This window comes from Bubalus bubalis, chromosome 3 (assembly GCF_019923935.1).
Source record: "Bubalus bubalis isolate 160015118507 breed Murrah chromosome 3, NDDB_SH_1, whole genome shotgun sequence".
Lineage (NCBI taxonomy): Eukaryota > Metazoa > Chordata > Mammalia > Artiodactyla > Bovidae > Bubalus > Bubalus bubalis.
The window spans coordinates 104,979,065-105,004,801 of record NC_059159.1 but is presented as its reverse complement, the minus strand read 5'-3'; the positions used below and the strand labels follow the sequence as shown (position 1 = coordinate 105,004,801).

General features: G+C 41.9%; 1 protein-coding gene across 7 annotated transcripts in view; it reads left to right on the top strand.

Moving 5' to 3' along the window:
- The window catches only part of SMARCA2 (SWI/SNF related, matrix associated, actin dependent regulator of chromatin, subfamily a, member 2), a 180,738-nt gene that overhangs the window by 67,980 nt on the left and 87,021 nt on the right, over positions 1-25,737 (top strand). For all 7 annotated transcript variants that reach the window (XM_025281569.3, XM_025281570.3, XM_025281567.3 and 4 more), the window contains 9 exons: positions 1,971-2,134; positions 3,491-3,557; positions 4,208-4,318; positions 6,921-7,163; positions 8,746-8,859; positions 17,100-17,207; positions 17,829-17,915; positions 21,502-21,548; positions 23,834-24,000. In XM_025281569.3, coding sequence (XP_025137354.1) covers positions 1,971-2,134; positions 3,491-3,557; positions 4,208-4,318; positions 6,921-7,163; positions 8,746-8,859; positions 17,100-17,207; positions 17,829-17,915; positions 21,502-21,548; positions 23,834-24,000 — 1,108 coding nt within the window. The remainder of the gene's footprint in view (positions 1-1,970; positions 2,135-3,490; positions 3,558-4,207; positions 4,319-6,920; positions 7,164-8,745; positions 8,860-17,099; positions 17,208-17,828; positions 17,916-21,501; positions 21,549-23,833; positions 24,001-25,737) is intronic.

Here is a 25,737-nt window from a genome sequence, read left to right as displayed (position 1 = left end):
CTGAACATGCCTCACTCTCTCCTCCTCTGGTTTTTTTTCGCTTCATAAAGTTTCTTATTCCTGGACTCTGACTACCCATGTCCACCTGATGAAATCAATTTCTGCTTCTCTTTTACCTGGGATTAAAACAGATGCAAAATTCAGCTCCTTTGCCAATTTTCATTAACAAATAGAGAAAGAAATCCACTCCCATTGAGTGTCCAAATGTGTCTGACATTTAGCTGACTCCTAAAGGTCGGGTGGTCTCGGGGTCACATTGCAGGCGTGCAGCTCCTCCCACCGAGCACTCTGGGTTCCCACCATTCCTCCTCTGCCCCTCTCTCTTTTGCGCATCCCCTGAGGGCCTCTTTCTGTTCTCATCTCTTGGTATTACTGCTGTTCTGCAAAAACCTTTAGGATGATTCAGAATCTTGCATGGTACAAGGCACCCCAAGAAGCTTATCCAAGTACTTCTTCAAACCATTGTAGTTGCTCATCCCAAGAAAAATTCTGGTCTATACAATTTTATAAATATGACATTCGCACTGCCAACTGCTTCTTGGTGCATGAATGGCCTGTTGGCTTCTCTTTGTAAACTTCAGAAGGGAGGCATGCATCTTGCATATGTGGATATCCATGTGCTGTAGCTCCTTGCCTGGTCCTTTCACAGAATCACCACTTAATAAATATTGAAAATGGAAGAATCACTTTTCTTGTTTTTACATGAAAGAAATGAAAATTAACGTTTCCCTAAGCATAACTTCATTAGCAAGCTAAATTGACTGTAGCAATTACACACACACACACACACACACACACACACATAGGTGGTGCAGTGGTAAAGAACTTCATGCCAAAGTAAGAGACACAAGAAATGCAGGTTTGATCTCTGTGTCAGGTAGATGCCCTGGAGGAGGAAATGGCACCCCACTCCAGTGTTCTTGCCTGGAGAATCCCAGGGACGGGGGAGCCTGGTGGGCTGCCGTCTATGGAGTCACACAGAGTCGGACACGACTGAAGCGACTTAGCAGCAGCAGCAGCAGCAGCAGGCTGTAAACATAACGGATGTTTCTTTTGACCTGTCTGTAATGAGGTCAGTTTCATGGACAATTCATAGACAGAGGAGCCTGGAGACTACAGTGACATGGGGTTGCAAAAAGCCGGACATGACTGAGCACACATGCATATGTATATATAGAGAGACAGACAGAGTTAATCCTCTCATTTAAACTAACATCTGTGATAACGGTGGTGGAAGGGAGTCAGTGGTTGGAGAGGAAAGTTGAGCAATTTTGTATTTTCACCCACTCTTTCTTGTGTGTAACGTGGGAATCCAAAGCTGTGTCTCTGGTGCTGTGCTTTTGTACTTAACTGTGCTGAGGGTGTTTCCTGGGGTCAGCTGCCTTTGGGGAGCACCTGCATTGCGGAGTTTCCCTGTGAGGCCTGGGAGCTTTCTCCGCCAGCAGATGCCCCTGGCTCTGTGATCACTCTGCTACCTCACTTGAGGGGATCCCACCCCCGAGGGGCTGACAGGCTCTTTATTACCAGGAAGGCTGTTTCTAATGACCTGTGATCTCCATGCCCAACCTGCCTTCTGGCTTGTTTTTCTTTAATTCTCACATTGGCTTTTTGTTCTTGGAGTGGTTGGAATGGATTTTCATTTGGGTTTTGTTCATCTCCAATAATTCTAGAATGCCATATACTGTGAAATGCTAAGTAGGGATGAATGGTAAAGCTGCTTAAAATCCCCCCGGAACGCTCCAGCCCATCACTTCTAAATCTGATTAGCACTCAGCACCTGCCAAGCAGTGGGGTGATTACAGGCTCACAGTTGAATTTCGTTTTGTGCTGGTGCTTCCCCCACTTTCCTACTGTGGGAAATCCGACGTACAGCTCGGAGGAGTTAAGAAGTCGCAGCCCCACTTGAGTTGTATTAGTATTAATTACCTGTGCAGATCTTGGATAATTGAAGCAATTACTCTTCATTTCAGCTCCAGGGCCTGGAATGGATGGTTTCTCTGTATAATAACAATTTGAACGGAATCTTAGCTGATGAAATGGGGCTGGGAAAGACCATACAGACCATTGCACTCATCACTTATCTGATGGAGCACAAACGACTCAATGGCCCCTATCTCATCATTGTTCCCCTTTCGTAAGTAAAGCCATTTATTCTGCAGTTATCTTTCTTTATGTTAGAGCTTGCCCTATTTGTCATCTGTCATTTAAGGCAGAGTTGTAGCCTGTAGTGGGATTATCAAGAGCATATAATCTGGATTTAGATGTTTCATTTCCCACCCTGTCTCCCACCCTGGCCTCTTTGATTGGCTACATAAGCACAAAATGAAGTGATTTTTTTCCAGCCCTTCGTGTTGTTGCAGTCTACACAGCCTGCACACTGCACAGTGGGTCTCATTCTTTATCACACCTAAAGTGGCTCATGAAGCTGAAAGTTTTGATTTTTTTAAGATTTCCTATTTTTTTCTTCTGTTTCTAAAAGGCTACATATATTCAAAAAAATGTATATTCTTAGATCTTCCTTTAGTGTCCCCTTTAAAGCAGAGTCTAAATCAAAATCCAGACTCTGAACTTTGTATTAAGCTGCCCTCAGTACTGTGGTTTATCTGCAGTGGTGATGCCACTTTGTCAGGACAGGTCTTCACTGTTTTCCATCACATTTCCAGTGCCTTGTCCACTGCATGGACCTTGCGGGTTTTGAGTGGACATACCTGCAGAAAGGAATTCCTGTTCAAAACTACCCTCCTTGGATGAGAGTGCATCTGACTGTGGTGTGAGGTTGCACACAAGTGCAACCTGTTCACTGAGGTCCTCTTCTAGATCTCACTGCTCATTATAGACTTGGACCTTGAGAAAAAGTAAAAATTCTGTTTTAGTGTTTCCTTCAAATTTTGCCTAAATGAGAATTCTTCACAGATCTCTTAAATCCATTTTATTTGAACTCATAGTACTTAGACATCCTTTCCATGTTATCTACATCTTGAACATGTATTTTGCTTTTTATCTATATTTTGCATGTTCTGAGTCATAGATTACATTGACGGTTTGGGGGATTTTTTTTTTAAGACGTTTACTATTTCCCCCCTGCTCCCTCCTGGCAGATTTATTTAGTATTTTCATGTGCTTTTATCATTTTTTTTTTTCCTGACTCAAATTTCTCTGAATTTATATGGCTGTTTTTAGAGTCCCCAAATCACTGTGGTAATTGCTGTCTTTCAGTATTAAAAATAAGATGTTTTTTTGTCCTCTGTGTTCATGCATTCTTTAATTTTTTCCCTCTCATGAGATTTCTTATGAATCCTCAAACTTGTCACGCTTTGTGGCACTTGTTTCTAACTTATCTCTTATTTCCACACCTTTAAAATGAATGTGTAGTTGAGATATTTTATATTCTCTGTCCTCTTTCAAGGTGAGGCCTGAAAGTGAGTGAGAACATCTTTTTAACCACAGACTTTTATACAAACATCTCTCTGTGTTTTGTTTTGTTCTACAGGACTCTATCTAACTGGACGTATGAATTTGACAAATGGGCTCCTTCTGTGGTGAAGATTTCTTACAAGGTTTGGAATGCTGTATTTATATATAAATGTGGAAAAGCAAAAAATAGACCCTATTTTCTTCATTCCTTGTGCACATCTGTGAACTGTATTTGGTTGTAAAGTTTTGTCATGTACATCATGTACTAAACAGTGAGAGTTAATCATCCCAAGAAGATTACTGTAATAAACCATAATTACTTTCAGATAGTGAAATGCAGAAGAAAATTGTTAATTATCATATTGCGAGGTTTCTGATGAGAGTAATACAAATGACAAATATCGCATATCCCGCATGCCAGCACCATGCCCACTGTTCCTGCAAAGTTAGGCAATTACCCAGACAGCCGAGCGCCGGCTGGACGCCCCTGTAGAAATGGAGCCTTTCAGCAGAGCAGCGGGTTCTCTGCTACCTTGGGGTCACCATAATTTCTTTTTCTCTCCCTGCCCTCCCTTGGTCTGCAGTGGGAAAGCCTCTCCACAAGAGTCTGAAAAGTACCCAGACGTGGGCAATTTTGCCAAGTACTTTCCTCCTGGATAATGGATCTATATATGATAATTGCGTGTACGTGCAGTCCTTGGTCATGTGTCTGGGCTCCATTAAGCCATGAGTGGTGAGAGACAATGCACACCTTCCCTGGGGTAATATAGATCTGTATTTTCTTCCCATTCAGGGCACCCCTGCCATGCGTCGCTCTCTTGTCCCCCAGCTACGGAGTGGCAAATTCAACGTCCTCCTGACTACTTATGAGTACATCATAAAAGACAAGCACATTCTTGCAAAGGTATGTTTAAAAAAATTCTTTTGTCTCGAATTATGGACCATCGCAACTGGAATGTTAAAATATTCCCCAAATTATACTCACTACTATAATTTGCTCATTAGATGACTGCCCTCTCCCTCTCTCTCTCTTTCAGAGTCAGGTATATTTTGGTCATGGGTTTTTAATTTTATGTATGCTGTTTTCTGTTGCATGTCAGTGATCCTGGGACTCTTACCTATCCTGTTGTAGTTAATGAGTTTACATCTCTTAAAAGAATTTACCTGGGTTCCTTCTGCAACTCTTTTTCTCTCCAACAGCTCTGAACATCGTGCTTGTGGAAGAAATAATTGTTTTTGTTGCCCTGGGATATTGTCAGCAGCGGAACTTCATGCCTCTTGTGTCTTTGTCTCTCCAGAGATGAGCAGGCATCTCTCCATATGGTCTTCTCCATATGAACGTTTATCCAAGCTGTAGCTTTTGTGCTTTCCCTGTTTTATGTTGATTTCCAGTGAAATAATGGGCTATTATTGTTTGGATGACTCTGGGCTGTTTCCATGACTATATATTTGGAGCCGGGAAAGAGTTGTTTTCTACCTGCGACCTACATATCTGCTAATTTATAGGTCCTAAACTGTCCGTTAGCCAAAAAATAGAATCTTTTTTTCCATTTATGTCATCTTGCCTCCAAATATATTCATGTAGAATGATGGGAGTAGTTTCTGTCATGGAGCAAGTAGGAGAACTTCATTTTTTTTTTTTTTCCTTTAGTAATTTCTTTTATGCTGTGGTGTTTTGAAAGCATTATAATCTGAAACTAAGTTATGGCCAGAACTGAACAGAATCACTATTTCTGGGATCTGTTCAATCTCTGCACTAAACCTTTGCCCTGGGAACGGAGAGTTCCCTTCATGGTGTCCTAGGAAATACATAAAGGAAACGTGCTCCCAGGGGAGGTTTAATAATTGAGACGGCACCAGCAACAATGCTGTGAGTTCGTCTTCTTCACACTCTGAGATGGATTTGGCAGTGTCAAAAATGACATGTTTTCAGTATAACTGTGGGAATATGTGTGTACATTTGAGATCCTTTTAAGAAAATTTGTATCGTGTGTTCTGCATATGCATTTCAAAATTCATTGGAGACGCCTGGTAACGAGATGTATTGCCTTTGTTTCTGGAGAAATGAAAATCTGGAAAGGGGTAGTAGTTCTTTTTGAGTGGAAGACCTAATTAGCAGTAGATCCGATAGCAAAATTATAGACCTTCAATTCCTTATTATTTCATAGGCTAAATTAGGCAGGAAGGTGGATTTAGTATATTGATTAGTACATTTTTATCTTCTGGCCTCTTTTATTGGTAAGTTTGGGACAATTGATTGTATAACTTTAATTATTCTTAAGGAATTTTCTTAGTGGAGGTGGAGGAAGGGGGGGAAAAAACCCCAAAACACCTCTGGTAGTTTCTTTTACCTGGACATCCCTTTCTGAGTGATGTTTTATTCCTTTTCCCCTGATTTTCCTGGTGCTTCTACTGAGGAAGGCGAGACTTCATAGAATTCTTTGCTTTTCCCTCCTGTCTAAGAGCTTTGCAGCGGGATCCAGGGACATCTGAATGCCAGATGCTCTTCTTGGCCATTGCCACTGTTTTGTGGGGATTGGATAGGCTTTGTGGGATATTCCTTATTGTTCTCACTTTGAGAAACGTGACCTTGGAGGGGGCTGAAGGGTCAGATGTGAGAGGGGAAGGGGACTGTGTGTAGACTTAGAAAGGGAGATAGTGTCATATGGTCATTCTTTATTTTTGAAGTGACAGTCATGTTGGAGGAATATATTGTGTTTAATTCTGAAGTTTTGGCATAAACAGAACAATGCTATTTTAGTACTGCCCTCTCTGCCAGTGAATCTGTCCTTTCATTTTAAACGTCTTGAAACCGGGGTCCTAGACCTGGCAGGTATGGACCTGGCAGGTCAGGAATACGTGTGAAGTAAGAGAGTCCAGGTTGCTAGATCTTCTAATGTTTTAAAAGAAGCTGGATGTCCAGATTTTTAGGTGAAATATTCCAACTTTTAAATCTTAGCCACTAAGTTCAAATTAGAAAAAAAGAACAGGAGCCAAGCCCTGAAGGTAGTAGTCAGCCGAGGTAATAGAAAAAGGGCATGAAGCCAGAGATCTTCTGCTATAGGTACTTGCTGATGTTGTCTTGGAGGAATCAGTCATTAACCTCTGCTTCAAGTGGGGAGCTATATTCTGTACTCAATGAGCAGTGGTTATGTAGCCTTTAAATTTGGCAGGCTGTCATGACAGAGCACTGATAGAAGAGGTACTGGATGGGAAGACACAGGAGCTAGTCCTGGCCTGACTGTTTCTTTCTGGGCCCTAGTTGCCTTCTTTGTGAAAAGGTAATTAGGGATCGCATTTTGTTATTTCATCCCATCATTACATGGTGCGTGACATGACCTGTCAGGTATAGGAAATAAACTGCTGAGAGGTGTTTATGCTGAGGAGTATCATGCCACAGCCTGGACCAAGCATGAGCTCTTTGGTTTTCCACATTACCACTTGCCTCTCGGGAATACTTGTGTTTTCCCTCACTCACCACATTGGTCCTTCCTCTTGCATTACAGATCCGGTGGAAATACATGATAGTGGACGAAGGCCACCGCATGAAGAATCACCACTGCAAGCTGACGCAGGTCCTCAACACGCACTACGTGGCCCCCAGAAGGATCCTCCTGACCGGGACCCCACTGCAGAATAAGCTCCCGGAACTCTGGGCCCTCCTCAACTTCCTCCTCCCCACCATTTTTAAGAGCTGCAGCACATTTGAGCAGTGGTTTAATGCACCGTTTGCCATGACTGGAGAGAGGGTACTGGCCTAACATTTATTTTCCCCGCTGCATGACAAAGAAATGAAATGACAGGACCTAAGGCTGATATGGTGTTGTAAAATATCAGGAAGCCAGTCAGTGGGTGGGTATGCGTTCACTCCAGGGATATTTTTCCATCCTGAGAGAATGGATCCAGTAATGGGTAAGTGATCCTAGGATCCAGGGTGTCCTAATCCCATTGTCTTTCGCCATTGTGTTAGCTAGGCCAGCAGAGGGTGTTCCTGACCAGTGGAATGCTTAAATGCTGTGGACCACAGGGAGGATAGATACAGAGATACTTGTTCAGTGTGTTTAACCACAGCTCAACCAACCAAATGTAAACCTTGAAAAAAAAAATTTTCTTGTTATAAACTTGGGCTTCCCCTTAAACCATTTCCACATTAAGAGTTTGTGTGTAAAGCCAAAGTAGTTTATAATTATTTTCTGTATGCATTGTTTTCAGATTTTAGTGTGAATCTCAGTTTTGTGCATATATAAATATTCCGCAAACCTTGGAGTAGCTGTTTTCAAATTTCTTATTATTATCCCTTTCTCTGCCTTCTCTTAAAAATTCATTTATTAGAAACAGGAACCTGTCCTTTTGATTAGTGATTTCTTAAGTATAGGAATGAAAAAGCACTTAAAATGCTTTATGGATATTTGTGTTGGAACCATTTGGCCCTTTAATTTTGAGGTATATTATAGGTATCCTTGCCGTTTGTCGGGAATTCATTGGCTTGCCCATTTGAAGAAGGTAACATCAATCAGCTCTGCCCCCTAGAGGTTAGTGGAGGAAGGTGAAAGAGAACGCAGAGGATTTACAAATAGGACTGAACTTGACACAGTCACAGCAGAGCAGAGCAATCAGGTAGAGGGGCTTAGCAACCCACCAGCGTAAACTGTATTTATTCTTGTTCTTTTCATGTTCAAGCTCTGTACCGTTCATATTTTTCTGCATCTGAGACAAATTTAAGAGCCCAACTTACTGCTTCAATTTTAAGTGCTGTGCTTAATCGCTTAGTCGTGTCCAACTCTTTGAGACCCCATGGACTGTAGTCCACCAGGCTCCTGTGTCCATGAGGATTCTTCAGGCAAGAATACTGGAGTGGACTGCCATGCCCTCCTCCAGGGGATCTTCCCGATCCAGGAGTCAAACCCGAGTCTCCTGCATTGCAGGCAGATTCTTTACTAGCTGAGCTACCAGGGAAGCCCTCGATTTTAAGTAAGAACACATTAACTATTACCCTTTCACTCGTGTTCAACCTCTGTCTTCAATCAGCCTTTGTCACAATCATATCCCATCCAATTCTGAGCTGTTAACACTCCCAGTCTGAAACTGGTGGCTCTGAACTCTTTGCCATAGAAGTCAGCATTCAGACAAAGACATTTGTTTAGAGGCTGTTCTGTTACAGCCTGGTAGGCAGGTGGGAACAGAATTCTGAGGTGTACATGATGGGTGTAAACCTGGCCTTAATGCACATAAAATTTCAGACATATATTGAAACCAATAATAAATATAAAGAGTTATTACATGAAATAACCTTAAAAAAAAGGATCAAATTCATCTAAGGTTCTCTTGCAGGTGGACTTAAATGAAGAAGAAACTATATTGATCATCAGACGTCTGCATAAGGTGTTGAGACCCTTCTTACTGAGGAGACTGAAGAAAGAAGTTGAATCTCAGCTTCCAGAAAAGGTATGTTACAAATTCAAAAGTTGTGATTTATTCCCCCTGCCATTATATTCAAATTACCTGCCCCTGAAATGGTGTTTCTGAAATAGCAGGCTTGTGTTTTAGTTCCAGGTAACTGGAAAATATCTTAAAGGACTTTTTTGTTGTAGTTGTTAGAGAGAAGCTGGAGGGTTTAGTGTAGAGAGAGAATGGAAATTTGAACATTTCATCTTGGTTTCCAAAGGTTTGGGGACAGATTTTTGAAAATTACCAAATCACTCTCATTACATTTTAGCTTTAACTTACATTAACTTAACAGTACATGAATAGACATTCTATTTTAACTTTAGAATTTTTTTTTTTAATTTTACTAACCTTGTTGAGTTCACTCTTACAGGCGCCATAAAAGTGTTATGCTTTGAGCCATGTAAGGCTATGAGTTCGGGGCTTGTATCTTTATCAGAAGGCCTAGTAAATGCTTGCCACATTTCCCGGAAATGTGTTCAATGTTGGATGCTTGGGATGTCACTGTTCGGATAGTAAGTGAAAAATAGGGTTCTTATTATAGATACATCATCTAATTAAGATTCTATGAACATCTTAAGCAAATATTTTTCAGATTAGTTTTTGGACACTGATTTTTCAGGGCTTTAGGATGTCTTTTTGAGCCCTTAGCGCCACATTTTTGGACTGGATTTGGGTATTAGTTTAATATGTTTCTCATCATATTTTGGAACTGCTGGAGTTCTAAACACTGGAATTCTGCGTTTCATTTTCTTACAGATAGATTATTTGGCATTGTGCACTGTTTGCTGCGTGAGTTAGTTTGATGTAACTTTTCTCTTTAGAGGAGCCAATTCTGAAATGTGTGTTTTGCATCATTGTGTTTTTCTGTGTAATGACTCTATTTTTTGGACAGATTGGTTCATCCTATTCATTTTTAAGTGGGAGCTGGCAAGATATTGTACAAAGTTGATTACTAAGAGAGAATTTTGTCCCCTAATCCCCTATCTTTAGCAGTCAGAGAAAAATTAAATATTAACACTGTTCTTATTACCACGCTTATCATAGTGAAAACCCAAATATTTAAGTATTTTATTTTGCTAGTGAATGCATCTTGGGGATTGAATGCTGTCAATATTTTTTTGACTTCTTATGGTCTTCACATCTTTGGATAACCTCTTTCTGTTCAAGGTGGACCTTAGTTACTAAATAAGCTGGGGAATGGGTACAGTGGTCATGTAGCTTCCTTTAGTGTTACTGAGATCCAGAACTTACAGAAATGAAATGTTAAAGATTTTAATTTTCCCCATTCTTTCTTTTGTTTCTTTAGAAGCAACAAATACAATAAAAGATAATTATCTGAACTTACTCATTTATTCATCCCATAAAACTTCTAAATCTTGTTTACTGATTTCCAGGACTGGCTAATATAGATAGATTTAAAAAATATTACAAGTTGAAAGTATGCCCTGTTTTTAAGAAGTCCATTTGATTAAAATATAGACTTTTGCAGCATAAGGATCATGGGATGATTGGTTATATCACAAAGGAATTCCTTACTTTACTAAAACATTTATTTCATGGCTCTTTTCTCAAGAAAACTTCCTGAGTATTGATAAATTTTTTTAAAAAAATTAGATTTTGAAGAGCATGTTTCCTGCATTAAGTACACTTGTACTCTTTAATACCCAAATTTTTATATTTGAGGTATATTAAATACCCATATATATATACCTTGTTTGCATTTTGAAAAATTGCATTTTTTTACAAAATGAAGGTTTGTGGCAACCCTGCCTCAAGCAAATCTATTGGCACCATTTTTTCAACAGTATTTGCTAACTTCATATCCCTGTGTCACAAATTTTGGTAATTTTTGAAGTATTTCAAGCTTTTTCATTATTGTTAAATTTGTTATGGGAATCTGTGATCCATGATCTTTGATGTTACAATTGCAAAAAGGTTATGACTCACTGAAGGCTTAGAGGATAGCATTTTCCACAACATGAGGTATTTTTGATTAGGGTATTAGTGTTTTTTTAGACACAGTGCTGTTGCACACTTAATAGACTGTAGTGTGTAAACATAACTTACGTGCACTAGGAAACAAAAAAGTTTATATGACTCACTTTATTGCACCTTATGTGTGTTGGCCTGGAACTGAACCTGTGCTATACCCGAGGTATGTCTGTTTAATCTATGGATAAGCTGCCTTTTCTGGAGGTAACCTGGTGGAGTGGAAATCATGGCCTCTGCCTGTCAGCGTGGACCTGGGTCCCCACTGCATTCTCTGTCTCTTGCTAATTGTGTGCTCTTGGCATGTGACTTAAACCAGTGGGTCTCCGTGTTCCCAGCAGTGAGCTAGGAAATAGATAATACATGCTTTATAGAAGAGGGTTAGATGGGTGCAGTGCTCGTAATGCAATGCCTGGCACGCGTTAAGGCTCAGCTGATGACAGCTGCCCCCCGAGTCCTTCCTTCCTCTTGCACCACTGTTTCTGTTATGACTTTGGTTCTGCTTTCCTGTTCCCGTCACGTTTCTCGGTGTCCTCTGGTCCTGGCATTTTACCATCACCCTTTTAAGGTGATGAACTAATCCCTTAGCATGTGTGTGTAGCCATTGTTAATGTGGTTTGGCCAGTGTCCACGCTTTGATCTTTCTACCTTGCTAGGACTTTGATCTGGGGAAAATCGACCATCTAAGTGTTATCTTTGGGAGTAAGGAGCTTTCTTCTGCCACCATCTGCTGGTAGCCACAAACATGTATGTCTTTCTCAGGCTGTATAAAGAATCTAGAAAGGCGTTGTGGCGGATGGCCACAAAAGGCTAAATCTTTTATAGAAGCAACGCTCAAATGTTTCCATGAAAAAGAATCAATTATGGAAGTAGATTTCCATTTTACTTGTTAATTTAAATATAATAAAATACACTCTTCTTTGGTATATAGATCTGAGTTTTGACAAATGCAGTTACGTTAAAGTGAAGTCACTCAGTCGTGTCCGACTCTTTGCGACCACATGGACTGTAGCCCACCAGGCTCCTCCATCCATGGGATTTTCCAAGCAAGAGTACTGGAGTGGGTTGCCATTTCCTTCTCCAGGGATCGAACCCAGGTCTCCTAGTTATGTTAACTGCATCACAATCAAAATACAGAACAATTCTGTCTCCCCGTACCCCCCACCCACCCAGAATTCCCTGGTGCTGTCACTCTTTAGGCATGCTCTCGCTTTGCCCTCAGCCTCTTACCACCGATGGTTTATCCTCCATCCTCATAGCTTTGTGTTTTCCAGAATGTTTTAGGAATAGAATCAGACCATATGTCCCATCAGACCTTCTGCCTCTGGTTTTTCATTCAGCATAATGAATTTGAGAAACATCCAAGGTGTTGGATGTACCAGTAGCTGGTTCATTTTTATTAATGGATAGTATTCTATTGCATGGATGCACCAGAGTTTGTTTATCAATTTAATTGTAGGACATTTGGGTGGTTTATAGTTTTTGACAGTTATGCTTGTCTGCTGTGAACATTTGTGTATAGGCTTCTGTGTGAGCATAGGTTTTCATTTCACTTTAGGAAGTATGTAGGAGTGGCTTGGTCATATGGTAGATGTGTACATAACTTGGTAAGAAACTTCCGTATGGTTTCATGCCATAGATTTCAGAACCCGGGACTTTAATAAATTTAATATTATTGTTTGGAAATCTCAATACACAAAGTGATAATGTATCACACACAGTAGTCTGGGTTTCCTGTTCTAATAATACATCCTTTTGGAAGGGGAATTATACATGAGGAATTGTGTTTAGGGAGAAACTATGAATAAAGGTTGAAAGCTTTTCCCGGGTTATATAGGAGGAGGCTCTGGGCCACTGTAACCACCTGATTTGGCTCCTTGAAGGGACCAGTTTGATCATTTACCAACATAATGAGTCTTAGGAGGTAATTGTCATGTCCATGAGGTTGGCACCCCAGTTTTCAATATCCTTTGAAAATAATAGTCCCAGTGGCCATCATAAGCCTAACCTGGTGGGAGAATCATCCTTATTACAGAGTCATATATAGATTTTATTTCCTTCAGCATCAGCCCACTTTGAGGAACTTTCAGATTCATGCTCTAGTCAGGGGCCATCAAGGTTTTTGGAGATGACTCAGATCCAGCAGCGTTTGAGATGGTGTGATTCTTACAAAGGCTTCCCTCGCCTCATCACTGTCAGTCTGCCCTTTTCTTGATGTGTGGCTCTGACGGCTTGCTCTGTGCACTGCACAGCACTTGGGTGGGGGTGGGAGGTGCAGGAACTTTACCAGAAATTGGAGGCATGGCGTGCAATGTTGCTGAACGATGGCATGACAATGAAAGGCAGCGTCACCCACCCCATCAGGTTGAGGGATCCAGGCATTCAAGCGCTTTAGGACAGGGGTCTCCAGAGCACACATGGGTGTATGTATGTGTGTGTATGTGTGGGGTGCTTTCTACTAGTCCACTGGAGTGTGGAAGGAAGATTTTAGAGCTCCTATTTATATTAATTTTTCTCCTAAAAATTAAAAAAACAATACAGTTTTTTGATTTAACATACAGACAGACACTGGTACCCATGTGGTATATATGCCTGTGTCACAGAGTCCATCAGGTAACTGGCCTAGACTGTGTCAGTTATCCCGGGGATGGGGACCGTGAGGGGGAGCACCCTCACCTGGGACATCGGTCATCCATCCACCCTCACAGTTGGGTTGTTTTGCTTTCTGCCTATTGTGAGCATTGTGGGTTTCCCCATATCCAGATAAAAGAATTTTAGGATGATCTCATTTTAACTAAACTGTAACACCCCTGACCTTCAGGATGGATGAAAGACTTTTAAAAGATTCTGCCCAGGATCACAGGTTGAAAACAAGAGAAATAATGTAAGGGTAGGTGGCAAATGGGAAAAGTCCAGACCTGCCACCTCTCCTGTTCCCAGTGTGAATTTTCACCAGCCCCATTATAGAGTGAACAGGGTACATGCGTGTTAAATCACTTTAGTTGTGTCTGACTCTTTGCTACCCTATGGATTGTGGTCTGCCAGGCTCCTCTGTCCATGGGATTGTTCAGGCAAGACCACTGGAGTGGGTTGCCATTTCCTCCTCCAGGGCATCTTCCCCACCTAGGGATCGAACCCTCATCTCTTGTGTTTCCTGCATTCGCAGGCGAGTTCTTTTACCACTAATGCCACCTGGGAAGCCCATAAGGAAGAAAGGTCCTTGCCATAGGAGAGTCAGTCAGTGAGAAATCCCTGTGGATCAGGGTATAACTGGCTAAAAAATCAGATGTCATCACCTTGGCCCCTTGAAATGTAGATGTAAAACAAGTGCCTAATATTGACCCATGTCCTAAAACTAACTTGGGTTTTGAGGCATTAATATTAGTTCATGCATATGACTCATAAATAAATATATGGGCATGTATTCAGAAGAGGTACATTAACATGTATTCTTGGTAAGGGATTGCCATTAAAAAAGCTTAATAAACACTTGTTTGTGAGAAATAAAAAGGAAGATTGACTGATAGGTGTAGTGATCAGGGAAGACCTTACTAAGAGCCCTCAGGAAGAGTTAAGATTTAGAAAGGCAGCCCTAAGACTATAGGAAGATACAAAGACAAAACAGCTTGGATTTGTTGGGGAAGTTACGAGGAGCAAACGTAAAATACAGTTGTGAAACTTGGGATGGTGATTTTGATGATGCGTATCACACCAGCGTCTGTGACCCCCTAGTGGTGTGAGGAAGGAGGGTTGAGTGGAGGTCCCCTTTCTACAGGAGCCGCCAGGTCCTAGGGATGAGCTCACTTCTCTGATGACTTGGCCCCGTGGGGTTGTCTGGCCTCCCTGTCTGCATGGCATCATCGTGCATGCCTCGTTCCCACACTCCCTCCCATCCAGCTCTTGGCAGCAGCTAACTGATGAGAAGGAGGGTGAGGGTCCCAGCCCCATCTCCTAGTGCACTTAAAGCTTGCCTCAGCCGTGCTTCCCACTTTCAGGAAGGTGTGCACAAGCTGGTTGGCAGTGAGGCCCAGGTGAAGATGAACATCAGGGCAGAACTAGGGAGCCTGAAAGTTCTCTTGGTTATGTTTAGTGTAGAGCTTAAGAAAGTGCAGGCTGGTTTGATCCTAACTGGATCATTGAATAGCTGCATCATTTCAACCCAGTCACCTAACATTTCTGATGCTCAAGTTCCTTATCTGTAAAATGCAAACACCACTGAATTTAACTCTGCCCTACAGCTCTTATATGGTAAAATGGGAGAAGGCACACCAAGCACCTTTGCACAGGGCCTGGTCTGTAGAAAGAGCTCAATAATATTAGCCCTCGGCGTCATTTTTATCATTATGCTTGCAAAGTCTGAAGTTGTTTAATATTTTCTTCACCATGATCAAGTTACATGGAGAGTTAACAGCACTTGAGAAAGTCAAAGTACTTTAAAACATGCCACGATCAAGTCTGTAAAACACAAAAGCCATATTAAGTGCATGCTTATTTATTAAAACTTGGAGATGTTCTTCTCTGGCCAAGAAGGTCATTAAAAACTTTATGGCAGGTCACTTGTTTTTCCTTACTTTTCTGCAAAAGAGCTCATCTTTCTCTAATCTGATTTGCTGCATCAAAACAAGTGGCAAAATGCTATTAATTGCGGTTCCAGCTGGCCTGACAGACCCCTTCTAAAGCAACAGTCAGATGAATATTCAACTCCTCTTCATCTGTGACCTCCTCACTCTGGTCCTCAGAGCTGAAAATAACCTGATCACTTTTAATCAGTTTGTTAAACATTAGGCAGCTTGCTGATTTACTTTTAATCACATTCTGCAGATTTCTAGGCATTAATCTGATGTTTATTATGAAAATTACACATTTGTATTCTGGGGATTTTTTTTTTTTCATAAAGAAAAATAATAATAGGAAATAATCAAGGCAGACTGCGTGCGTTAGGAGTGTGTGAGAAGTATTGCAGGTGTGTGCGAAAACACCCGCACATGAATTCTCTTTCACAGTTTAAAACCGGATTTTTCCGTTGTTTCAAGTGGAAGCACACAAGGCCTTGCCGCTAAAGAAGATGGTCATAAAGCTGCGTTTAACTGTGGGCTCACTCCTCTGCTTTGCCTGCTGTCCCCACTAGGCAGTATCCTCTCATCCTTCAAAAGCAGAGGGTAGTTACCTACAGGCAACCTAGGCGCTTAGGAATCTCCGTTCAGGATCAGAATTGAGGGAAGCCAGCCACACAGGATCATTTAAAAAGATATTTTCCAAAAAAAAAAAAAAAAAAAAAAAATCGGAGGATATTGGTTGGGTACTGGTTTTTCCTCAGACTGTTCTGTTTGTATGAAACAGGGTATAGTTGGGAAGCAGAGGAAATGTGTATATATGTGAAAGTGAAAGTTAGTCACTCAGTCGTGTCTGACTCTTTGCAACCCCGTGGACTGCGGCCGGCCAGGCTCCTCTGTCCACAGAATTCTCCAGGCAAGAATACAAGAGTGGGTTGCCATTTCCTTCTCCAGGGGATCTTCCCAACCCAGGGATCAAACCCAGGTCTCCCGCATTGCAGGCAGTCGGACTCTACCATCTGAGCCAGCAGGGAAGCCGTATATATATATATATATATATACATACATACACACACACACTCTGTATTGAATATCGGAGAAGGCAATGGGACCCCATTCCAGTACTCTTGCCTGGAAAATCCCATGGATGGAGGAGCCTGGTAGGCTGCAGTCCATGGGGTCGCTGAGGGTCGGACACGACTGAGTGACTTCACTTTCACTTTTTACTTTCATGCATTGGAGAAGGAAATGGCAACCCACTCCAGTGTTCTTGCCTGGAGAATCCCAGGGACGGGGGAGCCTGGTGGGCTGCCGTCTCTGGGGTCGCACAGAGTCGGACACGACTGAAGCAACTTAGCAGCAGCAGCAGCAGTATTAAATATATATGAACTTGAACAGTCTGCCAGCCTCTCTCTCAAATGTGGAACAAGTCAAGAAATTTCAGGAAACATGACCCTGGCCTGAGTGACATATCACCTTTTGCAAGTCCCTTCCATATAATGGTACCTTGAGCAGTGAGGACTGTGGGCTCCTCCATCATGCCCCCCCCCCCCCAACCTCCATGAATCCAAGAAGCAGAAAGAGATACCTTCATGATTCCAGGAGAGCCACCAGCAGCCATGTCTCAACCGTCTTCTTAGGACAGACTCCTTCTCTCTCCTGCTCTTAACCTATGTACTGTTCTTCTTTCCCCAGGTTGAGTATGTGATCAAATGTGACATGTCAGCTCTGCAGAAGATTCTGTATCGCCACATGCAAGCCAAAGGGATCCTCCTCACAGATGGTTCAGAGAAAGATAAGAAGGTACGTGGTGGAAGGTGATACAACTCAAGGTGCCGTCATATTTCTTCTTAGGGCTATGCCACTGGACACTCCCAGGAAATATCCCCACGACTGCGGATTTGTCAAAGCAAATTACAGGGCCTTTTGGGGAGCTATTATTGTTTCTGCCAAAGGAAATCCCTTGCCCTTTTACCTGTATTGGAGCAGTTAGAAATGAACACCGTCTTGGTGTTCATATCACCAAAACAGTTAGCTCTGTTCGTGTCGGTCTGCACACAATATATCTACCTAAGGGTAGGCTAGCATTTTAGAAGGTTTTAAAAGCCAGTTTCATCCCTGGGCATCTGTGCCATGCTTCTGTCTTCCCAGAATCCTACCGGATGGACAGTCATTTCTCAAAGCCATCCACTGGACATAATTCCCTCCTCTCAGATAACTCACATGGAAGATGGTCTATCTAATTCAGAAACGGCTGTGTAGTAGTAACAGGAGCTTTGGACAGTAGGACGTGTAGGTACCGAGACCACCTATGGCTCTTTGCTCTTTCTATAGAAACCTACTTTAGGGAAATGGAAAAAAAAAAAAGGGAAATAGCTGATCAGTTAATAACGTATATTTTGACTCTCCTCTGCTTGTCCTTAGGGGAAAGGAGGTGCTAAGACACTAATGAACACCATCATGCAGTTGAGAAAGATCTGCAATCACCCATATATGTTTCAGCACATTGAGGTAAGCCTGCGTTCTCCGTTGTGACCCTGATCCTAATTGGTCAGTTTCTACTAATACTACGTTGAAAAAAAAAAAATTATAATAAAAAAATAAAGCAAAGTTAAAACATGTGGAAGTTGAAACTACACGGTCTGGTAGCTTGATAAGCAGAATTAACAGACATGAGTTCTCTGGTTATGGATTCTCATTGGCATCAGACACTTGGGCATCTGGAATTTTATAGGCAGGAGTTTGAAGTGGTGAGAAAATGCTGTACACCAGGGCTCATTATGTGGGTTTGGGTAAGTACTGTGAATTGCCTCATTATGGTAGGTGCTCTGACATGGAGGATAATGACAGATACATCCAGCTTCCTCAGAAGGATGCTGTGGAAAAATACTAAAAGAATGGGTTTATATTCGTTGAAGGGAAAGATGTTCCTGAGATATTCGCCCTGTGAAAATCACCGACTTTAGACTGTTTCTTAGATTTGTATTTTTCCTTTCTGGCTTCTTCCATGACGGTGTAAATCCAGGTTTTTTTATCCTGATGCTCTGGTCTCTAGGAAGCTATTTTCAGGGGAGAGGACATTTTCTGCCCTGTTTGCTACATGTGAATGAGTTTCCTAAGTTGACAGTTTCACCCCAGTAGGAGCCATTGACTTGAGCAGGAAGGGAAAGGAGTCAGAATTGTAGCCTCCACTTTCCAGGGTTGCCTTGGATGTGTGCGGTCCTGGCAGCAGTCACTGCCAGCCTGCTGCTTACTGTCCACTTCAGAGGAGCAGGAGGCGTGGGGCAGCACCCTGCAGGCTCCGGATTTTCACTGGTTTATTAACAAATAAATAAATAGAAGGCTCTAGGGATTTAACTTTCAGAAGCATATTCCTGGGAATGAGACTGAAATGTTCTTGACTTTGAATATTCTTTTTCTTTTCTTTTTTTTTTGTCCTTGTTTTTGGTAATCACGCTTGTTAGGTAAGAGTATGTATTGCACCTCTGTCCATATCCTGGAGTCCTGTCCCAACTGTGGGATGAAATTAGAATTAACTCCTGACACTGCTGTTGCTTTAGGGACAGGCCTTTTATAGAGTAAAGAGGCCTTGGTTTAAGTAAAATGACAATGGCAACAGCTGTAGGGAGGAAGGAGGGCAAGGTCCCACCAACAAGCCTACTTAGACACATAGCAGGAGAGTCCTTGGTGCGATAATGAGTCCACACCCCAGACCACTTTCACCTCTGTAAAACCCGATGTAAGTCACTTAGCATCTCCAAGCTAGAGTGTATTTGACTTGTCATCAGATGGTGATAGATGAAAGGACTGGCAGAAGGATAAATGTTTAAACGAAAGAACATACGAAGTGTCTGGTAAACCAGTAATGTGATAAACAGGCCATAAGGTATCAATGTATTGGTGGGGGTGGCTTCTTGGGTTGCATGCATGTGTGCTCAGTTGCTTCAGTCGTGTCTGCCTCTTTGTGACCTTATGGATGGTAGCCCACCAGGCTCCTCTGTCCATGGGGATTCTCTAGGCAAGAATACTGGAGTGGGTTGCCATGCCCTCCTCCAGGGGATCTTCCCAACCCAGGGGTTGAACCCACATCTCCTGTGACTCCTGCATTATAGGTGGATTCTTTACCACTGAGCCACCAGGGAAACCCATGTTGGGTTGGGGGAGCTGAAAAAAGGTCTAATGGTGAAAATGATTGGGATCATATCAGGTTTACCTGTCACCCACCATCTTATATTTTCTTAAAAACAATTTTTAGATATTCAGCAAAAATATACAGGATTTGTTATTGTTCTGTTGCTCAGTCGTGTCTGACTCTTTGAGATCCCATGGACTGCAAAGCACCAGTCTTCCCTGTCCTTCACCATCTCCCAGAGCTTGCTCAAACTCGTCCATTGAGTCTGTGATGCCATTGAACTATCTCATCCTCTGTCATCCCCTTCTCCTCCTGCCCTCAATTTTTCCCAGCATCAGGGTCTTTCCCAATGAGTCAGTTCTTTGTATCAGGTGGCCAAAGTATTGGAGCTTTAGCTTCACATCAGTCCTTACAATGAATATTCAGGATTGAATAAGGATTTGAGGACTTGAGACTTACGAAAATTAAATGTCGGTCTTACTTCATTTGTCATACCAAAATGCACCTTTGAAACACTCTGGGTCATGTCAGGAAGGGTGGGGGCGGGGCATGCCTTCTACCCTCAAGCTTCTGTTTGGAACACCTGGGAAGTGGGGAAGGGGATCAGAGAAGCTAAGCTTAAGTAACACGCCCTCCTTTCCCTGCCTGTTTGCATTTTAAGTAGCAGTCCATAGAAAGACAGACTTTGATTTGCAATTTTTTTAGCATGAAAAACTTTCAGGAGGATATTCCTGGAAACAAGATCCACAGTGACTGGCAAGGGTATCACACTTGTGAATCATGTGCATTTTGCTTTTGTCTTTGTTTTGTTTGCTTATACATCCTTTGTTCATACTACCTGATAGTAGAAACCCAGTCTCCCGATTGGGCTCACTGCCTCCCTGGGGATCTTTAAACCAGAGATCTGAAAACAGAGTTTTTAAAATGCTGCTGATACCTGACCATATCACCATCCACTGATACATACAGATGGAAACAGATGGAACCTCAAAAATCAAGTCAAGACTGGCCACCTGTAGGGAGGAAAGGCACAATTCCTGGAGCCAGGGTAGGGTTTTGGGCTGTGATCCATCAGCGTTCATTTTGCCAGCGGGGCAGCATCCGGAGGGGCCGGGGCCCACCATAAATGATGAGCGTGTTTGGGAGTGGAGCCCAGCGGGAAAGATCTGGTCCCCTTGGAGGAAAGCTTTGGTGATCCAGGAGGGAAGGGAGGCAGAGAAGGGAGACAGCTGGTGGTTAAGTGAAGGTGTGACGTGCTCTCCTCCCCACAGATGGCCTCCCCTTCCATCAAGTAGGGATACAAAAATCACATGGGGAACAGCTATTTATTTCTTCCACAGAATCAGTGAGGAGGGAAATACGTAGTTAAGTTCTGTACTTTAAAAGCGGATGCCAGTTACCTGAGGGGTGGTGTACATTTAGGGCCTTATTTATAATGCAGAAAAGCGCAGCGTGGAAGGGATTATGACTGCACTAAACTAAGATCTATATACTTAATACGTATGTAATCATCATGACTTTTACTGCTGAACATTTCCACAGTATATTGATGTGTGTATATTAATCCTGGTTTGCTTATATTAAGCTCTTCCTCTTATCAAGGTTCTAAGCTCCTTGGGGTGTAGGTACTCCCTTTACTTCCTTTTTTTCTGGATCCCCAGTACCTGCCTACCACAGCCCTGGGCCAGTGAACATTTAATCACTGTTTGATGAGTGAACTAACCCTTTCATCTCAGTATGAGAGTCTAGAGCCTTGCCAAAACTTAGAGGATATATTTCTGGCAAAGCTATAGTCCGAATTCAAAGGCTTGGAGTTCCTGGTTCTTTCCATAAAGAGTATTTTTTTACTTATTATTTTGTTTAATTGTGTTCTAGAGATAGGATGACCTCACTAATAGAATAATTATTATGTCAATAATTACAGATCTGTTTTTAAAAATCCTTTTTCTTCTCTCTCTTTTAAAGGAATCTTTTGCTGAACACCTGGGCTATTCAAATGGGGTCATCAATGGGTAAATCCTAATTTTTTTTTCCTCTTCCAAAAAATGATTTGTTGGTCCTACCTAAACTTTTCTCTCTAGTGTTTCCTGTCACACAAATACAGTACTGCCAGCCTCCTCAGCACCCCCTCTCTTCAGCAGAGGGTGCAGAAGTTGTTAACCAGAACGATATCAGCATTCTCTTTTACTTTACTGGCATAAATACTACATGCCTTGAGCAAGTGGCTATTCAGAGGACATAGATCTCCTTTAATAGACTTAACAATGTCCTAGTGTTCTAAAAACATTGTCAGAGCTTCAGAAGGTTGATACTTATAACCAATAGTGTAGCTTGAGCTCAAAGAGAATTTAATATATGAGATCTCAAGTCAGTATTTAACATTAATGTGCATGAGAGGAAGATGTCTCATCTGCTATAAACATGTACAACTTTACAGTCATTTGCTGGAGCATGGTCTGTATAAGAAATATTTTTCATTTGGACCTTGAAGAGACACATGCCTGCGACAACAATGAAAAAGTACCTTGCATCAATAGAAAGCCTCTGTTTTGCTTGTTTCGGCACCAGGGAGATTTTCTTATTAAGATAAAGGGGTCATTCTTTGATCCCAAGGGCAGGCTGTGTCAGTGGACCAAGAACCAGGAATTGGAAGCCATGCAGGACCGTTGCCACCAGGCTCTCCTTCTCTCCGGATGCTGGGTACACTGCTGCTGCTGTCAGGGTGGCCAGACCGTGTACTGAAAACATGACCTCAGCGGGTGTTTGAAGGACAGTTCTCAGAGCAGGGAATGGATGTTGAGAAGACCTGCACTTGAAAAATCTATCTGTTCTCAGTGTCATAAAATCACTGCCAGTGTTACATTTCAATGTTATAGGCTAGAATGCATATACACTGGTGAGTTTTCCCAACAGTATCCCCCTACAACTAAGTTTTAATAATGTAACACACCCCTGTTGATAAAAGAGGAGAATGGTTTCTTGGGGAGGGAAAAATCTCTACTTTAGCTCACTAATGTTCTCTATCTGACAGCACTCTGCCATCGTATTTTTTTAATGTGAATTTCTATTTTTTATGTGAATCTCCAGGAGTCTATCTCCTCCCCAATCCATTCTTCACAGTGTACATGGTGATCTTTTAAAAAGATGTCAGCTCTCGTGGCCCCCCCTGTTTAAAACCCATCAATGGCTTTCCATTTCACTTAAAACTAAAACTAATAGAGCCCTACAGGATCTGTCTGAACCCGCCCCCCACCCTCTTCATCTCTGCTCTCATCTCCCCGTGTCTCCTCTCCACTCCTCGACTTACGCATATGCCACACACACCATTTTTTTTCCCCATTTTTCAGACTCTCCAGATTCTTTTACTCCTCAGGGCCTTTGCACATACTCTTGCCATTTCCTGGAATCTCTTCCTCTCCACTCCTAAGTCTCCCTTCTTCACCTGGCTGCCTTTTGCTCTTTAATTCAGGTTTTAGGCTACACTGTTATTTCTTCATTGGGGTCACCCTTGATGCTCTAAACCAGGAGCTGGCAAATTATTTTCTACAAAGGGCCAGATCTCAAGATTTTCACTTTTGCTGTCCCAAAAGTCTCAGTTGCACCAGCTCAACTTTGTCTTTGTACCTTGAAAGCAGCCATAGGCAAATATAAATGAGCAAGCCTGGCCATGTTCCAATAGAACTTTATTTACAAAAACAGGCAGCAGTCCAGGGCTGACATTTGCCACACACTGTTCTTATGCAAAGAAGGTATCTGTTTGTCTTTTTAGTACGTATCCTAAGTCGCTAATTGCCCATTTGGAAAGCAGAGATTCTGTTTTGCTTATGCACATGCTCAGTAGTGTGCTTAGCACACTGTAGGCGCTCAGTAAGTATTTCAGTGAATTGCAATGCCCTAAATTAGTTGTTTTATGAATTTAATAAGTAGAGATTTAAGGAAATGACATAATATACATGTATGTATGTGTAGGAGGGACAGAGAGAAAGAAAGAGAGTTGAGACAGAGAGTGAAACTATAAAGAACATGAGAAGGTTTCCTTTTCTTTCTAGAATCTGTCATCATACCTACAGTATATAATGTACTCTTTATGGGTTTCCTACAAATTTATTCTAGTTTTCCATGAAATACTCTCCACTGCTTTGGAGTGGCTATGTACTCATCCATTCATTCATTGTGAAGTTATTTACCGAATGTTTACTACGCACAAGGCACTGAATGTATGAAACGCAAAGCTCTACTGGATCCTTCAGGAAGACAGCAGTAATACTGTCTTCTTGTTTTGCATTTTTGGGTTCAGGGCTGAGCTGTATCGGGCCTCGGGAAAGTTTGAGCTACTTGATCGTATTCTGCCAAAATTGAGAGCGACTAACCACCGCGTGCTGCTTTTCTGCCAGATGACGTCCCTCATGACCATCATGGAGGATTACTTTGCTTTTCGGAACTTCCTTTACCTGCGCCTTGATGGTGAGTGTGTAAGGAATTAGGCTCCGCAGCCACGCTATTCAGAGTACAGGGATACTGGCAACTCAGGTCCAACCTCAGTCAAAAGCAGGGATAAAACTGTTTGAAGAATTAGCAGAGTGAGGTCCAGGTTCTCTAGATAGCAGTTTTTATATCCTCCACCCTAAAATAAGCTGAAATCTTTGCACAGATGTTTTTCCTACATTCAAGCCAATGCGTGTGACTTAAAATCATTTATAAGTACCACAATTAAACTAAACTAAAATTAAAAAACTCTTCTTGCCTTTGGGCTTGTCTATTCTCTATGCAACCCCCCCCCCATATAGAATATTTTGATAAACCTTTAGGTTTTACTGTGAAGGCATATTTTAAAGGGATAAAAGTTATAATTCCCTTCTTCAGTAACAGTGTAATAGTCCACATAAGATTATATCTATCATTAAAACATCTCTCATTTTCTAAATAGAAGTATATACATGCTACCTTAAGAGACATGGCTTCATTGTTTTCTGGATTTTGTGAACTATGCCGAATATTTGCCTGATTTTTAGAGTGACACCATGTCCTTAAAAAATTAGTTAAAAAATATGAATGGAAGAAAATATGAATTTAGAGATACTTCCTAAATTGCTATATGATTTGGATGGCAGCCCTAGCATTTCAGAGATTAGGGATACCAAAATGTTCTTACTATGGCAGGGGGTGACATTTCCCAAGAGTGGTGAATAAGAGCTGGTTTACAGCCAGGATGGCGTTGAATTCCTGCATGGTGTTTCTAGTACCAATTTTTATCTAATGTAACATTCAAGTTATTGTCAAGTGGAAAATTTAAAGTTTATGTTCCATTAAAAGATGCTTTATTTTCAATCCAACATTTTCTCACCCTCTTGCTATGAACTGGATTCAACTGGATATATACCAACTTCGGACCTGCCGTATTTTCTCTTACTTGAATTTTTAAGTGAATTCTCTATATGGTATACCTATTAGGGCATTGTTAACTCTTAAATTAACTATACCCTCTGACAAACTTGATTTTTTAAAGAACTTTACTTCCCTGGTGGTTCAGATGGTAAAGAATGTGCCTGTAAAGCAGCAGACCAGGTTTGATCCCTGGGTTGGGAAGATCCCCTAAAGAAGGGAATGGCAACCCACTTCAGTACTCTTGCCTGGACAATTCCATGGATGGAGGAGTCTGGTGGGCTACAGTCCATGGGGTCGCAAAGAGCTGGACACGACTGAGCTACTAAGACAGTTCCCTCTCCTTGAAGTCACTGAAAACAGATTAATGGTTTTACTTAAACAGATTAAGTAAGCGTTGATTCTGAATTCATGACACAGCTCTATCAGCCACAGTCTGTCTTTAGGCACATCTGCCTTGAGTCTTGTCCTCAGGCTCAACCTGCTCCTTCCTCCCTCTCTTTGAGGGCTAAGTGCAGGCAGCATTCTTCCTTTGAAAGGCAAGCCCACCTTCACTGCTGCTCAGGTGAGAGGCCACCAGCTCTGTTTTCCCTGAATAGACAGTCCCTCACGGATGTCCTGCAGAACTATTGTTTACTGCTTTGTAGCATTTTAACTGGAATCTCAGCTCCCTGAAGACTGTGGCCTTGGAATATTTGAGTCTGGAAAACTGGCAAGAAGTGACTTTCTTGAAACAAATCTTTCTCATGTGTCCTTGCCAGCTTGAGAGAGTATCTTTAATTGTCTGTTGGTTGCTGCCCTTATTTTTATCAACCATAA